The 17,997-nt window shown below is 43.0% G+C and overlaps 2 protein-coding genes across 3 annotated transcripts; one reads left to right on the forward strand and one right to left on the reverse strand.

Annotated features, from left to right (window-relative positions):
- The first annotated feature begins 8,798 nt into the window (after positions 1–8,798).
- Positions 8,799–10,635, forward strand: LOC124673956. Its single transcript, XM_047209998.1, has 2 exons — positions 8,799–8,932; positions 10,271–10,635. Exons 1-2 carry the CDS (start codon positions 8,804–8,806, stop codon positions 10,370–10,372), a joined length of 231 nt encoding a protein of 76 aa, XP_047065954.1. The 5' UTR covers positions 8,799–8,803; the 3' UTR covers positions 10,373–10,635.
- Positions 10,636–10,766: 131 nt separating this feature from the next.
- On the reverse strand, positions 10,767–17,536 carry LOC124674646 (guanylate-binding protein 5-like). Of its 2 annotated transcripts, XM_047210688.1 has the most exons (17): positions 17,433–17,536; positions 17,036–17,138; positions 16,829–16,898; positions 16,703–16,741; positions 16,490–16,607; positions 16,334–16,391; positions 16,178–16,242; positions 16,069–16,075; positions 15,933–15,993; positions 14,095–14,154; positions 13,946–13,965; positions 13,794–13,859; positions 13,271–13,438; positions 12,923–13,180; positions 12,282–12,494; positions 11,385–11,656; positions 10,767–11,290 (listed from the first exon to the last, which is right to left on the reverse strand). In XM_047210688.1, the coding sequence occupies exons 1-17, from the start codon at positions 17,534–17,536 to the stop codon at positions 11,149–11,151; spliced, it is 1,824 nt and encodes a 607-aa protein (XP_047066644.1). In that variant the 3' UTR covers positions 10,767–11,148. The 2 variants fall into 2 exon arrangements, with proteins under 2 accessions (XP_047066644.1, XP_047066645.1); XM_047210689.1 differs by lacking the exons at positions 10,767–11,290; positions 11,385–11,656 and having other exon boundaries at positions 12,352–12,494; positions 12,976–13,180.
- Positions 17,537–17,997: the final 461 nt, after the last annotated feature.

A 17,997-nucleotide genomic window follows, 5' to 3' on the forward strand; every position in this document is an offset into this window, starting at 1 on the left:
ATCACCATGACTAGTAGCACCGGAGTGTTAGTAGAACATGTGTCCGAAAGGCTGCCCGTAAAGTTCACCCGCAACCAGAGTTTAGCCAAGCCAACCTTGGATCGGATCGAGGTCGTCCGTCGATACCCCGATGTGTTTCCCGATGATCTACCCGGTATGCCCCCGCATCGGGATATCAAGTTTATCATTGAGTTAATCCCGGAACATGACCTATAGCCCAGAGAGCCTATAGCATGAACCCCGCGAGTTAGTGGAACCGAAGAAGCAACTCGGATGACATGTTGTACAAAGGTCCGATTCGACCAAGTGTGTCGCCTTGGAGATCCCCAGCTTTGTTTGTGGATAAGAAAGACGGTGCCACTCGTTTATGTACGGATTACCGTAAGCTTAACGATGTCACCATCAAGAACAAATACCCCTTGCCAAAGATAGAAGACCTGTTTGACCAGTCGACCGGTGCCAAAGTGTTCTCTAAGATTGATCTTAGGACTGGTTACCATCAACTGAAGATTCGTGCAACGGATATCCCCAAAACTGCCTTCACCACCAGATATGGATTGTATGAGTACAATGTCATGTCATTTGGATTGACCAATGCCCCCGCCTATTTCATGAATCTCATGAATAGGATCTTTAAGAACTTTTTGGGTAAGTTTGTCGTTGTCTTCATCGACGACATCCTTATCTACTCCAAATCCGAAGAAGAACATGAGCAACATTTGGAAGTTATCCTAGAAACCCTTAGGCAGCACAAGTTGTACGCCAAGTTCAGCAAATGTGAATTTTGGTTAAAGGAAGTAGGATTCCTGGGACACATCTTGTCCGCAGGAGGAATTGCCGTAGATCCCGCTAAGATCAAGACCGTTGAGGAATGGAAAGCCCCAACCACCCGGACTCGAAGTCCGTGCATTTCTGGGATTAGCAGGATATTATCGCAGGTTTGTTGAAGGATTTTCCAGCATCGCTAGACCAATGACTCAACTACTGAAGAAGGACAAGAAGTTTGAATGGACTGACAAATGTGAAGAGAGTTTCCAGCAACTCAAGCGCAGATTAACCACAGCCCCAATATTGATCATGCCCGATATCACCAAGCCATTTGACATCTATTGTGACGCGTCCAAGATTGGTCTTGGATGTGTGTTGATGCAAGAAGGCAAGGTGATATCATATCTGTCAAGGCAACTGAAGCAACATGAGCAGAATTATCCAACCCATGACTTAGAGCTTGCAGCTGTAGTCCTAGCCTTGAAAGTTTGGCGTCACTACCTCATGGGTAATCGATGCGAGATCTATTCGGATCACAAGAGCCTGAAGTATATTTTGACCCAAAAGGAGCTGAATACGAGGCAGCGAAGATGGATTGAGTTGATCAAGGATTATGATATGGAAATTCACTATCACCCCGGCAAGGCCAATGTGGTAGCGGATGCCCTGAGTAGACAGCCGATTCAGTTGAACTCCATGATCGCAGAAGAACAGCCTAGTTTGTACCAAGAGTTTAAACAGTTTAGACTAGAGCTAGTTAGTGAAGGATTCCTAGCAAGCATTGAGCTCCAGCCCACTTTGATGAGTCAGATCAAGGAAGCTCAGAAGGGAAATGCCAGCATTAATGGAATCAAGAGTCAAATAGCTGCAGGAAAGGCACCGGGATTCACCGAAGATGAAGAAGGAGTTCTTTGGTACAACGGACGCCTATGTGTGCCCTCAGATTCAGAGTTGAAGCAAGTCATTCTGAAGGAAGCCCATGATACCCTGTATTCCATTCACCCCGGAGGAACCAAGATGTATCAAGACCCGAAGGAACAATTTTGGTGGCATGGAATGAAGCGAGAAATTGGAAGCTACATAGCTAAGTGTGACATCTGTCAACGAGTCAAAGCGGAACATCGGCGACCCGCGGAGATTGTTGCGGCCGATTACTGATTACCGAATGGAAGTGGGATTACGTAGGAATGGACTTTATCACTGGTTTGCCCAAATCAAGTAGAGGAAATGATTCTATTTGGGTAGTGGTCGATAGATTAACCAAGGTAGCCCATTTCATCCCCGTCAAGACCACATACCAAGGCCCAAAGCTAGCTGAGTTATATATCTCAAGAATAGTCAGCCTACACGGAACCCCGAAGTCAATTGTGTCAGATAGAGGATCTCAATTTACCTCAAGATTCTGGCAGAAAGTACATAAAGGACTAGGAACCCGGCTGAATTTCAGCACAGCTTATCACCCGCAGACTGACGGACAGACCGAGAGAGTCAACCAAATACTGGAAGATATGTTGAGAGCCTGTGTGCTAGAGTATGGATCTAAGTGGGAGGAATGCCTTCCTTACGCAGAATTCTCGTACAACAACAGTTATCAAGCCAACTTGCAAATGGCCCCCTTTGAAGCCCTGTACGGAAGGAAGTGTCGTACCCCTCTGAACTGGTCGGAAGTTGGAGATAGTCAAATCTTCGGCCCGGATATTCTCCGAGAAGCCGAAGAAAAGGTTCACAAGATCCGTGAATACCTCAAGACTGCCCAGCCAAGACAGAAGAGTTATGCCGACAAGAGACGCCGAGAGATGACCTTCGACATCGGAGATTTCGTGTATCTCAAAGTATCACCCCTCAAAGGAATGCAGAGATTCCAACTCAGAGGAAAGCTTGCCCCCAGATATGTCGGACCTTTCAAAGTTCTGAGCCGCCAAGGAGAAGTATCATATCAGCTTGAACTACCGGAAGAAATGTCCGCTGTGCACAATGTGTTTCACATATCCCTACTTCGGAAGTGCTTAGAAGTGCCGGAGAAGACGGAGGTGTTCAAGAATATCGATCACAGGTCGGTGGATATCAACAAGGACTTGACGTATCGCGAAGTACCTATTCGCATCCTGGAAGAAGCTTTCAGAACCACCTGCACCAGAAATATCAAGTTCCTGAAGATTCAATGGAGCAATCATACCGAAGAAGAAGCCACTTGGGAGCGAGAAGAAGATATGAAGAAGGAATTCCCATATCTCTTTAGTACCTAGTTTTTCTTTAAGATCTCGGGACGAGATCTTTTGTAAGGGGGAAGGGTTTGTAACATCCCAAATTTTAAATCAATGAGAAAAGGTGGTTTCCCAAATTTCAAATTTTAGACCTAACAAAAACTTTTATTTGCATATAGTGCTATGCATAGTGATTGTGCATTTGTGTGTAACTTTTCCATGAGGATTGTTGGAGCGCTTATGCTTAATACCCAAAACCCTAACTTTGATCCTTTGAAGATCACAAAGAAAATCAAAGAGGAAGAAAAGAAAGAAATTAGAAAAATCACAAAAACCCTCACATATGGTTTTGGCCATTTTTTAAAATCTTCAACCTAGACCTATTTGACTTGCACCATTGGTTGGAGATTGTTCCTAAACACTTATTAACACTTTTGGAATCAAAGAAACTCAAATCAAATCAAATTTGAATTCAAATTGAGCTCAAATGAGATAATGGTCAAATCTGCCAAGTTTATCATGATGCCCACTTTGAGCCTCTGTATTTAGAGATTCTTAAACCAAACAAATCCAACTCTTTGTGCCTCATCCAAGACCTCCTCAAGATGAACAACTTTGGTCAAGATCATCCCTGCAAACTCTCTCTGGATTCAAAGTTATGCTCAAGCAAAGTTGGGACATCAAAGCAGATTCAAGATTGTGTCACTTTTGGATTTTTGCAAACCAACTCCATTTTGCACCCCACCACCACCATTATGCTCCAAACATTATTCAAATCAACTCCACCAAATTTCATTTCAAAATTTGAAAATTTCTTTCTTGCGGCCATTCCATCGAGCACGTTGTGTGCAATGTGCTGCCAACCCTAGACATGTTAATATCCAGTGGACCATGGACTAAACCATCGAGCTTATGTCACCTTGAGTACCCTTATCTACCCCTTGCACGACGCCAAGCCTCAGATACACTTTGCAGTACACGAATTCATCACCATTGAGCCATGCCGTGGCATGACATGGACACACACATGCTCTCCCGCTCTCTGGTCAAATCCAACGTACACCACCGTGCCAAACACACCCCTCACACTCCCCTGCACACGCCAGACACGCTGCTCGACGAATTGGCGCACCACACACGCCGGCACGAGCGTGCCCAGTGACGCACGCGCACGCCAGAGCGTGCACGGACAAGCACCAGAGCGCGCCAGGCCATGATGTCGCCCCACTGCCTCTGGCCACCCCGTGCCCTCTCCGCTCGCCACCAGCTCCGCCACGCCACCCTCTCCACGCTAGACAAGCTCACTGGTCCGCGGGAACGCTGAAGACGACGACCACCTCGCCGACGTCCGCCACGGTACTGAGAGCCTTCGTCATGCGCCTGCCCTCGTCCTTGCCTCGTTTTCACCGCCGTCAAGCGCTGCGTGACCGCACTGACCCCGCCAACTCGCGCGCGTCATCGCCAGTCCATCTGCGCCCCTGTAGCGACGTCGCCATGGATGACTTCGCCGCAGCACCACGGCCTCGCTCCGCCGCTATAAAAGGAGGGCTCCCCGCTCTCAAATCTCCACACCAACAGCTTCCCCTCCTCTCACTCGCTCTCCTCGACCCCTCTCTGCTCGACATTCGCCACCGTAGCCACCCAATTGCTTCATCGCTGCCCGTGAGCCACCGCAGACGCCGCCGGTGATTGACGCCATCCCCGGAGACGCCGCTGGTACCAAACGAACCGTCGTCGATGACAACGTCCCTGCGCACCTCGCTGACAACCGCCGGAGCTCCGGTGAGCTCGCTGACCCCCTGCCCGTGCCGCCAGTCAGCCTCCCTCTCGCCGTCGACGACGGTGGCCGTGAGTCGTTGGATCGTTGCCTAATCGTGCGTCCCAGAATAGCCATACCGTTTCGCGTTTGATGTGAGACTGACGGGTGGAGCCCACCTCGTTAGGCAGCCCACGCGTGCGAGACGCGTGGTGGGCTGGCCTTCTTGTTTTTAAATGGTTTCGGCCCGTTAATCTTTCCCGCCAGGCCCAGGAATTCAAATTTTGAATTTCAGTTTAATTCCAAATTGTTTGCAGATGCTGTTTTCAAATTTGAATACAATCAAATCCACTGGGCCAAATTTGATGAATTTGGTATTGTTGGAAAGCTTGTGAAAAGCTCTACCCAACCCCGCTGGTCTCAACCCAAAATTCGTTGTAGAATTAATGTGGTAAAAATAACAAGGCAGGACCTTTTGCAACTTCAAACAATTATTAAAAATCAACCCTAAGTGATTTTGAGTTGATTCCAACTCTCATAAATCATTTGACATACTCTACATGTTTATGCAAAAATATCACATAGTTGTTTGTATGATCATGGACTAGAGCAAAAGAATGGCTATGTAGCTATTTCTAGTCCATTTAAAATTATCCAAACCTATTTCTTAAATAGTATGAGAGGTTCCCTCTCATTTAAATCATGGTCCTAAGCAATTCAAGATGAGGTGTTGACTTGGTCTATAGCATCTCATAATGGATCACTTAGAGACATTAAATTGTTGCAAGAGTAATGTTTAAATTGTATGAGGGTAGTACCTCATTTAAATCATCTTCCCCAAATAATAGATATGAAGTGTTGACCTTGTTCAACATGTATTCATACCTTATTATTATTTGAGGAAATTAAATCTTAAGAAGATTCAATGAGAGGAAATTATTTCTCTCTTACAAGTTTTCTTAACACACAAGCCAACCCCCTTTTTGTGATTAGTGTTGTGATGCTAGAATAGTGGATGTGAATCAATTGAGTGATTAGTATAGCCTTAAGACTTGTTTGGTGATTGTTACCTCGTATCCGTTTTTAGACGCTAGTACCGAGGAGTACTAGGAGGAGGAGGTCTACTTCCAGGAAGAAGAAGACCACTTTGATCAGTACACCACTCAAGGCAAGCTAATATTCTTGCAAGATACCTTAGTGCCAAGCCCTCCTTGAGCAAGGCACTATTACCGTATTACCTTGTGTTTTACTTTACAAATCCCAGTTTTTATCTCTCAAAACTTTACCTTGACTTACAAGTTTTACTTTTATAGTTAACTAGAGTCTAGATAAGGAGTAGTGCAAGAACATCAAAGTTAGCCTAGAAAGTTACAAGCTAGTTAGCACCCCTCATGCCTAGTTGCTAGTACTAAATTAAAAGTGACTACTCTAGCTGGGAACTTGTGAAACTTTTGAATTCTGAAAACCTTGGAATGATGAGTCATTCTATTGAAAGATTTTTGAAGGTGAATGTGACTTGAATGAAATGGGTTTTTTAATGAAAACCGATGATTGGGTTCGGATGCGATACCATTCCAATTCTTGAGTACCCCCACAATACCTGATTATGGGTAAGGCTTTAGCTGGAAATTTATGTGTCTTAGTATGGGTTCCCTCTGAACAAGCGTCATAGAGGTTATGCCGAGGCTGCCTCCGTTGAAAGTGAAATGATGTGAAATGAGGTGAATGTACGACCCAAGCCCTGTGCAGTTCCGGGATAACGAGTTGGCTATCACCGGGAGGCCAAGCTCATGGGGAGAGGTGCCTATACTAGGGTGTGTAAGTGAAAGGTTAATGGTTGATGATCCGCATACTGAGTTATGATTATTCAGGGTTATCCCTGACGGATGTAATCAAATGTTGTGGTACAAGTGTGCAACCTCTGCAGAGTGTAAACCTATTCGAATAGCCGCGTCCGCGGTCATGGACAGTTGGAAAGGCCATACTGTTCCGTCATCAGAATTTTTCCCAAATATGACTTGTGTTTTGATTGAAAAGGTGACTTGGATTTGAATCACATCAGAGTTGTGGGAATGACACTAATGTTCCCACTTGAGTTAGTTAGCATATGAGGAGTCTTTACAAAATGTCTATGAACTAAAGTTGGCTTTATGCAAATAAACCTAGAGCTTAGAACACTCTCACTAGAACTGTTAGTACTTACACTAGTATTAGTTTGCGAGTACTTGTTGTGTCCCTGGCTATTCAAATGGCCAGACTATGAAGCTGAACAGCAGTATGAAGATGATGGCCAACAGGACGTCTACGACAACTAGGAACCTCTTCTAACGTCAAGCGTTGCCTGTGGAATAGATAGTCCACTACTATTTCGTTTCCGCTATGTGTTATGTAATGATCTTTAGATCAAGTGTTGTAATGAGACTGGATCATGTGATCCTTTTTATTGTAAGACTATTATGGTGTTGTAATGAATGATGACTCTATGATATTCAACTATTATGTCTCGCAAAAACAATCTTCCTGGAATTGCGATGTATGGCATAATAGGCATCTAGACTTAAAAATCCGGGTGTTGACATAACCACAGGATGTAGACTGCTGTAGCAAAACACCGCACAGGTACCTCTCCAAACTAGGGTTGAAAACGGAACGAAAACGGACGGGAATATGTCTTATCATTTTTGTTTCCGCTTATCTTGATGGAATCGAAAACGAAATCGGAAACCCCAGAAACAAATATGGAAACGAAAATCACCGGAGATGAATATGGAGCGGATACGGGACGGATACGCTACGAAAATGAATATTTGTCACAATAAAATGACGGCATATTACCTTGGTCTATATACCGAAAAGGCACGTATAACGAAGTAGACAATAAGACAAGGAATATCACTCAACTTCAACAAGCGGCAATTCAAGATTAAGTACTACCTCCGTCACTAAAAGGGTGTCTCAACTTTGTCCAAATTTGGATGTATCTAGACCCAATTTAGTATCTAGATACATCCAAAATTTGACAAAGTTAAGACATCCTTTTAGTGATGGAGGGGTAACGTGACATAGTTTAACACTTAGACAAGCGCAAGTTCACATAAATATTTTTGCGTCAACACCAAGACTGTTCGTGGGCAGTCGCTTGGCCACCCGATCGCTCGTCTTGTAGGAAGAAGCTGCGATCGCTTGGGAGTTGGGACTAGGTCTTGTGGAATCGTCCCAAACAGAGATGAGTCGTCGGGACTGTAGGCGGCTGTCTATAATTAGTAGGTGTCCTGTAGACCTAGTTTCATGTGTAAATGTAGGCCGACCAAGAATATGGGCCTCTCTAGGTTACATTTGCGGAAACTTTCATATTTGTTTATCCAGAATTTCCTTTGCCATTTTCGTTTCCGTCGGAAACAGCTCCCTCGTTTTCATTTCCGTTTCCTTTTAGAAGTCGTTTGGAAGCCAGGTTTTCATTTCATTTGTAGCATTCTGAAATGAATACATGTATTCATTTCATTTACATTGTAATTCCAGAAATGGGCACTTGTTTGGTTGCCACAGGAATTGTAAATGACAGTAGAATTCAATATTGAATTTGTTTGGTTGCCACATGAATTGTGAATGACAGGTTTCAGCTCGGAATTGTGATTACACATGGCATCATTTTGCTGGATTTCCTAAATGAAATGATGGCCCAATTCTGTGACAACCAAACAGCCCACCTATGAAATTTTAAAATGAATTCCAGGATTTCAGGATCAAATGATGGATACCAAACGACCTTTTATGATTCTTCCGTTTCCTTTCGTTTTCCGCAAAATGCCATTTCATTTTTCCTTTTTGCTCTCCATTTCCTTTTTCTTCGAAAACGGACGAAAAGTTCCCTTTCATTTTCGACCCTACTCCAAACAGATGGCTTCCAGCTGCCGCTGCTACGTGGGCCCTTACACATGCCTTAAACCAGATTTTTCTCCCCCAAAATGAGAGCAAGAAAACACCGCTGAGACCTCCTCTTCTGTGCTGTCGCCGCCGCCGCTGAGAATTCCGAGATTCGGAGCAAGGGGAGGGGCGCGAAGGGAGGGGCACGGCCATGTCGTCGCTGGGGACGTCCAAGGGGATCCTGGAGATCGCCAAGTTCGGGGTGTACGTCGCCGTCCCCGTAACCCTCACCTACCTCGTCGCCACCGACTCCAAGTCCATCAAGAAGCTCATGGGCCTCGTAAGGATTCCTTACCGATGCTCTCCCTTTGATTCACTTGTTAGATAAAGGATTGATTGGTAGTACTAGTTTCTTGGTATGGGGAAATTTAGAGGTTTTGCCATCCGGGCCACTCAACTGCGAAAGTGAGGGGAATATGTAAATTGGATGCCTATATTGGTACTGTATATTGACTGTATGGTGGCTCCTGACCGTGGACTGGACTTTAGGACCTAATAGGAAGAATTGAATTTGAAATTTGTGGTTTAAGATTAGCAAGAAGGCTTAAACTGATAAACTCTCACCTGCGTCGAGCAATTTGATGCTGCTAGGTTTGTATAGTTGCAAAAGGAGAATTTACTGGTAGTGGTAGGCAAAGGGCTCCTTTAGCCTGCGAATTGAATTACTGCTAATAGGAACGGTGGTGTGAACGATGACCGGACCGAGGATAGTGACAACACCAAACAACACTTCGATGGCACTCTCCTTTCTAGTTTATGCAAATCATGTGGGATGCTTTAGTGGACCTGGTGCTACTAAGGAATTCAGCAAGCAAGATTCGTTACCGAGTAGAGAGAGAATGGCAGTAGGCCTTGGAATTCATGGATTTAGGACTAAAAGAGGGCTTAGACGATCAGCTGTGTCAACCATTTTGCTGGGTGCTAGGTTCTTAGATGCTCGAAATATTTTGTTCATTTTTAAAGTGTAGAACTATAGAGGATGGATGTCTTTAGATCACGAGCTGAATTACAGGCTTATAGCAACGGGTGGTGAATGATTGTGGTATCTGTCGGAAGTGTTGATATCTAGTTTGGTATAGGAAATCGACATAGCGCTTCATAATGCAAGGCCTGTTTTGTTGAGGGAGATTCTAGAGAATGGTGCTGACTAACACTGGATGCCTTCTTCGGTGTCACTTCTCTTCTTGTTAAACAAAATCATGTAGGATGAATTCACCCTGCTGCTACCGTAGGGATTGAGCAAACAGTTTTTCTTTTTCTTTTTTCAGGTGCAACAAACTATGAATTTTGATGTCAAGCATGTGAACTCAACAATCTTAGTCATCTATGTGCATGTGTCAATTTGCTCTATTTGTCGGCAATGGCAGTGATCTTATTTGCATGTGTGGGATTACATCTCCAGTTGCTGATGTGTGGTTTCTCAACACATGAACTCATGCTGTTTTTATGGAGGTTATACTTCATAGAACTGTTTGTGTTCCATTGCATCACAAAGTTACCAGAAGCAACCTTGTTAGCAATGTGCATTCATGTATCCCTTGGTTTACATTCCCTCCTGATCCTTCATGACGGTGCTTTAGAAAAACTCCAATTAATACTGTTTGTGTTCCCATCTCAGCGTCCTTATGTGGTTTACCCACCAGAAGGCCCACGCCCACCGCCACCAGAAGAACTTCGCGAAAGGGCTCGAGAGATAGCTCGTAGCAGAAATCAAGAGTAAACAAGTGGACCATTATTGCTTCAGATAGTTCTTACTTGGACCATCTGCTGCACGAACCTATGACCCAAGAGGATCAGGAAACAGGAGCACAAGCTGTCTTGCGGGTGTATTGGTTGTCAATAACATGCTTTTGCTGCTTAGAGTATTGGAAGAAACTCACTTGGCTCCAGTTATTCTGTTGTAACATTTCCTGTTGCTGATGTAAAATTATGAGATGATTGTCAGTTATGGTGAAGGAGGAATAAATTGATCGTGTCGCACTACCCATTGCTCTGCACTCTTATTTTCTCTCATCTCTATGCCATCATTTTTCTTCCGTGAAATCCAAATATTCCCATGTACTGACTGAACAATATCGATGAAACATAAAATAAAACCAGGGGAAACACTGAAGTATAATTTTTGCACAGTGTTGTTCAATTGACCATGTAAAACACACCTGCATTTTACATTAGGCAGTTAGCCAATCACGAACGGTATACATGTGAAAGGTTATATTACATAAATTAGCACTGGTTACATCTGAATTGTAAACCGTAAGAGCTAGATACTGTACAGCCATCGCTGGCGGTGATCATTCTGTACTTGGTTACAAGAGGAGCTTATGTTACGGTCTATGTGCCGTGTCAGCAGCACCCGTTTGCCGCATGTTCACCCATCCTGATGCATGGGAGTGAAAAGAATCTGAGACCATTGCCTTCCGATTTTATCGTCGATCCTGTCTAACAATTTGCATCATCGATCCATCCAGTTCCGTCTCTCTTATGTGCAAGGGGTTAATCTGTCCTTGGGCGACTAGCGCTTCTGAAAGATCCATTATACAGGGGTAACAGCGATCGGCCGCTCCGTTGCCTCGGACCGATGCAACGCCAATAAAGAGCTAAAAAAGACACCATGATAACAATCGGGACAGCCCATCTGCTCAAGAACAACGTCGGAAGAGTGATACAATCAGCCAGACAGCGTCTATGTATGTGCTGTACACTAGTCATCAGTGAAGAAGAAAGCTAACCTGTCAAGGTCAAGAACAGGGCTGTACACAATAGTTTCCCATGATGAGACAATGATGTGCCAGACGGGGTTGTAGTAGAGCGAATCAGATGACCAGAACAACCTTGTGTACGTCTCCAAGAAGATGAACATCACCCATGCAGCAACTTCAAGTAGAAGAAGCTTTATGACAAAACGCCCGATGACCACCATGATTAAGGAGAAGGCCACCAACCAGTTGAAGAGTTTGTTGTTGTACTCCCTAACGAAAAGAGCATGGGACCTTGCGAGCATCTGGAAGCATGCACAGGAATAAGAGTTTGGCTAACAGAAACCACAAGAGATAGTATGTAGGCTTCAGTAAGAATTTTCCAATGAGTACACAGCTAAAAAACTTTAACGAGTACAGTAGGAAACACGCATCAAGTTTTCACAACTCAAATACATTGTCCCTATAACAGTGTACTAATTTGGCAGAACAGGAGGGTAGAAGAAAGTGAATAAAGTTTCTCTTTTCCCTACCTTCAGTGTCTAGATGATTACTCCCTGATTTCCCATTTCATATATCTAGTTCTATATCCTTACTACTTGAATGAATGTTTACTTTTGCATAGAAAAACAGAAAAAAGATAGAAGTAGCAGAAGAAAGTAAGATCCCGTTAACCATAAGGAACTAAATTGGAACACTATATAAGAATATAAAGTGAAGAGGTGATTTGCAACTTTTCATCTCTAAGTAAACAAATAGTGATGTATGCTTATCAGCTCTATGTATTCTTCATAAAATCCAACTTAGTGGATGATCCTATATTATTCTAAACCCTAAAATACAACTTCTTTTTTTCTATCAATGCATCGAAACGCAATGCTCGCTAAAAATCCTATATTATTGAAGATATCTTATGGTCGAGAAATGAACCTTTGACATTCGATGCTCATAGTTTTCCTTCGCAGGCCCCACACACTCCATTACAAAGCTTTGATTGCAGCGAAGAAATCCTGCATTAAATTTTGCCATGGAAGGAAGCTTCAACGCTTGAAGGTGATCCATTTTGTCTTCACACTCTGAGAACCTTGCTTCACAAAGCTTTGATGACTGATATTCATTAGCTAAGCCATAGTTTCTGAGGACCTAAAAAGAATACCCAGTTAAGTTAAGTATATTGAAGACAATATCTAATTATCTATGATTCCATATTGCATAAGCTGCAAGTTGCGCGTGATTAATCTATAAGGGCATGTATATCACATAGGAATTTTACAGGAGACGGTTCGATTCCAGCAAGAATCTCAGAAATGTTCACAAAACAGATTAGACGTCACACAGTACACTATTGGACATAGCTTATTGCAGCTAGTAACTAGGAATCCAATGCCATTCCAAATAAAATACAGAATTATGAACTAATGCGAATACCATAGCATCAGAGTGAGATTCAAATTTGTACCACTAATTTTCAAGACACGCCAACTGAAAATATAGATATGGCTATCCATTTGATTATCTGAACATGGGTCATATGTAATTAGAAATGAATAATTAAATTCTGTCAAGAGAACCTTTTTGATTTCTTCATCAAGATTGAGGAAGGATTGGGCAGCATAATGTTTACCAAAATGCTGCTTGTCGAAAAGCTTTCTAGCTTCATCTTCTGCCAACACATGAACGTGCTGAAGTTTATCCACTGATACTGGTAGACCCACTCCTTCCATTCTTTTGTTATAAAGCTTCAAGCAACGTTCAAGAATGCCCTTATTGAAAACTTCAACAAGTGACCCAGTTGATGGAATTTCGCCTTTGTTCAAAGCCTCGAGTATCTATAGCAAAAGCATGCAACATCAGAGAACATTTTTCAAGAAAATATTACGATTAAAGATACATCAATAATGAGCACCAACGAGCATTACCTGCCCTAGGAAGGATACAAATTCCTTTCCATTTAGAGTTCTACCCTGCACAAGTTTTGGTTTTATCATGGATACAACTAACTGTTTCAATTCATCCCTCCTTTGTACATACAATGGTTCAAGTTCTTGGTCCTCCATATCACATAACTTCGTTCTTTGTAGATGAGGCTGGAAAAGAAAAGTCTCATCTTGTCAATGATGTATAGGTGTAAAGACAAAAGAGCACTTAGAAGCATCATCAGAATGAACGAAATATATGCAGTTGTAGGTAGGACAACACTAAAGTTGAGGTGATTGCTACCACATATATTAATATACAGCTAAAAAGAGTAACGTTAAGCATACAAGCGTTCCCTTGCCAAACTCATGTTTTATGCTTCTATTTTGCAGACAAACACTAGATAAATTTCATGCGCACTGGGTGATGTGCATTAATGTGGCATATTTTGTGTTCTCAACCATTCATGCCCATCAAATCATCAATACAGCTAATGTAATGTAGAACATGGGATCAGACGTTTACCTGGGGCAAGCTAAAAGCAGTACTGTTATCACCCATAACTGCCAAAGAGTCTCTGATTTGGTTGACCTAATATAACATAAAAACCCACTTTTTTTAATCAAATGTGCATATCAATTTTCCAGTCAATAAGATATAGCTTCAAATAATGTTACCTCATCAATATATTTGTCTCCTGTAATAATACATTAAAAGAAGGTTAATCCAACTGCTCAAAAGATATTTCCACACCCAACAGCTGCGAAAGGAGGTACTTCAATTGCAAAACCGCGAAAAAGTAGTCAGCCATATAGTTTGAACTAACCATTGGTGTTAGGCACCCGTTGGAGAGCTTCATCAACCATCTGCTGTACAGATTTTCCTTCTGTTGAAAAATTAAAAATGTGAAATTATCACAGGAAGTTTGACCAGGCAGTACATTATCCCCAAAGCAGAACATAACCAACAAATGGTAAAATGCAAATGCTAGACATGACTAAACAGTGAGTTATGCGAGGGAATGTATTTTTTACTACTGAAAGTCTAAAACCCATCCTCACTACTTAACTGACAACTATTTAAAAAAGAATGTACATACTTCAAGGAACATCAACCAATTACGGTAAATGAATGCACTTTATGAACTCCATGCCAAGAGTATTTTTGTGCAAAGACTGATATTTATGTCTCATCTAATGGCATCAGTGAGACAAGTTATTACATACATACTGTGATTGCTACGGGTCCAGGGCCATGACCCAGGGGATGAGAGCGATAGAAGTTTGGGGACTGGATCAGATGTTTACTGTTAGTTCATTTTAGTTTACTGGATAACCCATGTAATACTACCCCTATTCAAAGAGAAGATGACTTTCTTAACTAATCATGTACTCTATTTCATATTTCAAACTCTCTTTGGGCCCCTTTACTGATGTCTGAGTTGCTACAATCAGTTAGGTTGTGGATCTATAATCCTGACATGAGTGCCATTTAATCAGATAAAAATATGACATAGAAACAAAATGTTCAGATGATACGGATACTGATTTTTGGAGGTCACCTATCCGTATCGGATACCATATTTATGCCATGTAGTGCGGAAGGTACTATGATATGTAAATTGCACAAAAGAAAACAGAAACTTACAAATTTGTTCCATTTAGCTATATACAACAGTGAAAGTAAATCATTTCCTAAAGTGAATCCTTCAATTCAGAAATGGGCAAATCTTCAAAAAGAATTCAACAGTTTCAGTGCCAGAAGATCAGGATTCAGCGGAACAAAGGTTGGCAGTCAATTAGAATTCTGATGATCTGTTCACTGATACACCAGTATTTCCCCATAACAATCTAATGGATCTTGAAGCAGCACAAGGTAACAGAAATCCAGTACTAGCTTCTACACACTTCTACTATATTCTAGGTAATTTGGTCTTTAGTCGTATGTGTTGTAGTAGTCTCTAGAGTGTTCTAGTGTGGGTTGTATTTGTGTTTGCTTTCCTAGTTTTAAGTAGTATTCTCTAGAACCTTCTAGCTATAAGTAAAACTAAGTAGTGGAGGCTCATGTGGTCTATAAATAGAGGTCCTTGCCTCTAGCTATGAAACCGGACTATGGGTGTGTTTGGTTTATGCCTAGTGTTGCCCTACCAAATATTTGGCTAGCCAAAATTTTGGTTGATGTTTTGCTTGTCCATAAGTTGGCCAATATTGGCTAAAAAAAATAAACTAGAGTTGTTAGTGGGGCATTGGCAAGCATCCAAACACACACCAACCTTTTGGCCATAGCCAATAAATTGGTAAAGTAAAGTTCGGTCACAACCCAAACACGCCCTTAGATCTTGGACTAGATCTTGTGTGTTAAGAGTTTGGTATGAACTCTTAACAGCCCCCGCCCCTAGAGCGATGTCTAGCTCAACACGTTGGAGTGGTTCCTTCAACATTTGTGCTGTACACGCTGTCGCAGCAAGGTGGAGTTGTTCCTCCACAACCTTGTACTGCTTCAGGTGGTAAACTCTTGACAGCCCCCGCCCCTAGAGCAATATCTAGCGCAGCATGTTGAAGTAGTTCCTTAAACATTTCTGTTGCTTCACATCTAGTATTTGATACAGGCAAAAATAGATATCCCATGATACAGATAATCTAATTAATGCGCGAAACAACTTACGGAGGAAATCCCTCTGGATCAGCCACAGAAGTTTTGCTGGCTCAAAAGCAACATCTTGCCCCTGCAGAAACAAGAAGCAGAATTTACAAATAATGTTCTATTTTCATAATACTGAGTCTGGTTAATGAAGTATTACCTTCACTCTTGTTTCCACAAACCAGATAGAAAAGAAAAACGTGTTAGGACATTAGCAAAGTATACATGTTAAAATGGAAACTTCCTATCAGAAATTGCAGCAACCAAACCTTCCATAAAATTCTTCACCAAGTTCAACAGCAAATGAAAGTCTGGATATATCAGCTTCACGAATCTGTCACCAAAGTGTAAAATCGATGTCTATCAAATTTCTAGGGTATCAAATATGAGCTGAGATGAGGGCATCAAGGACCATAGAAACGCACCGTCTCAGGGAGATTGTAGACAAGAAGAGAGCTCAAGACAGCTGCCAGAGCAAATATCCTAAGATGGAAACAAAAGGTCGAAAAAACACATTTTACATCTGAACCAGAAAATAATAGTAATGCATAGTCATTGCACACTATTTGTAGGCAACCAACCTATCATCATATACATTCGATTTCCCAATGCTCTCAAATCCTTCAGTGTCCAAGTAAAGGACAGACACTTTGGAGCCATCAACATCAACCTCAACGGGAGTACCCCAAATCCATATACCTTAAAGATGTCCAGCAGTGTGTAGATATCTCCAATTAGCATACAGGGATGTCATTTATAAGGGTAATAATGGTGGCATTGGCAGCCCTTCTTACCTTTTGTTTTGGTATCTCGCATGTGACCAACTCCAAAACCTGCAGAGCAAATTATCATCCCCAGTGGCCTAGTCAACATAACCATTAATCTGAAGCATGATATAGAAGACCAGAAGGTCCATGTACCTTTATCACATGATAAGGAGAGAAGTTGGTTGAGAAGAAAAGATTTTCCGGATCGATATGGACCAATAACCTGATTTGTCAATATATCGCAGAAACATAGAGCTTAGTCGGTGCAAGGACAAAAACATGTAAAGACGACACTAGCTAGGAAAACGTAAGAATTTCATGAGGATGACAGTTGGTTCAGATTCTGAACTTGGTACATACAGAGACAGCGGCTATTGGAGTTTTGATCCTTTGAATTGCCTCCAAGCCTTCTTTTGAAAGACGGAGCTTAGTGTGGCCATAATCCGGCTCCACTATCGGAAACCTGCATAATTGCCATTGATCAAAACTCACAAGTTGCAAAGATGGCTGTACAGCATACCCAGTTGAGAAACAACATTGTTTACTTCTATTAATCACCCTACAGTACAAAATGAAACATGACTAGCACGGGCGTGATACTTGTTGTGAGGGTGCCATACATGCGAATATGTGACGCAAGCGGACAAGCAGCAGCACTAAGGAAGAACAATGAACAGTCCTACAACCTGAAGCTGAAGCTACAATTAAGCGCCGAGTCAGACACCAAACGTCAGGAGTAAGGAAAATGTGCACTTACGCGCGCTCGAGCTCACCGGCATCGGATTCCCCTACCGCCGCCGCAAGCATCGCCACCACCGCCGCCGCAGCCCATACCGCCAGAGCACACCTCGGCCACCCCATCTCCGCCGCACCACCCAGTCACCCCTTGTGGCCACGGCACGCGCGCGCGTCGGAACTCGCTACGTACCCTCCAGGCTCCAGTTCCCGCGGCCGACGAACGTACACGGAAGCGTTCTCCGCGGGCAGGGTGGAACACGTCGAGCTGAGGAGAAGGGAGAGATCCGGCGAGCGGCGGGCAATGGAGGAGGAGTGGGAGGCGGGGTGATATAGCGGTAAGGTTTTGGGATGGCACGCGGCGGCGGGTTTCCCTTTTGCTTGGAGGCGGAGGGGAGGGAAGCCAGTCCGTCCAGCCAGGAGACGTCGAGGCGACGCGACGGTGGCTGGTCGGCCGTCGGCGTGTGGAACAGAGCAACTTTTTCTTTCTTTTGACATGGGAACAGAGGAATGGCCGAATAGTGAGGAATCCGTAACTAATAAATGGCCTAATTAAGTGTCAGGATGGCTCAGGCACCAGTGGCCCC

Source organism: Lolium rigidum, chromosome 7 (genome assembly GCF_022539505.1).
Source record: "Lolium rigidum isolate FL_2022 chromosome 7, APGP_CSIRO_Lrig_0.1, whole genome shotgun sequence".
Lineage (NCBI taxonomy): Eukaryota > Viridiplantae > Streptophyta > Magnoliopsida > Poales > Poaceae > Lolium > Lolium rigidum.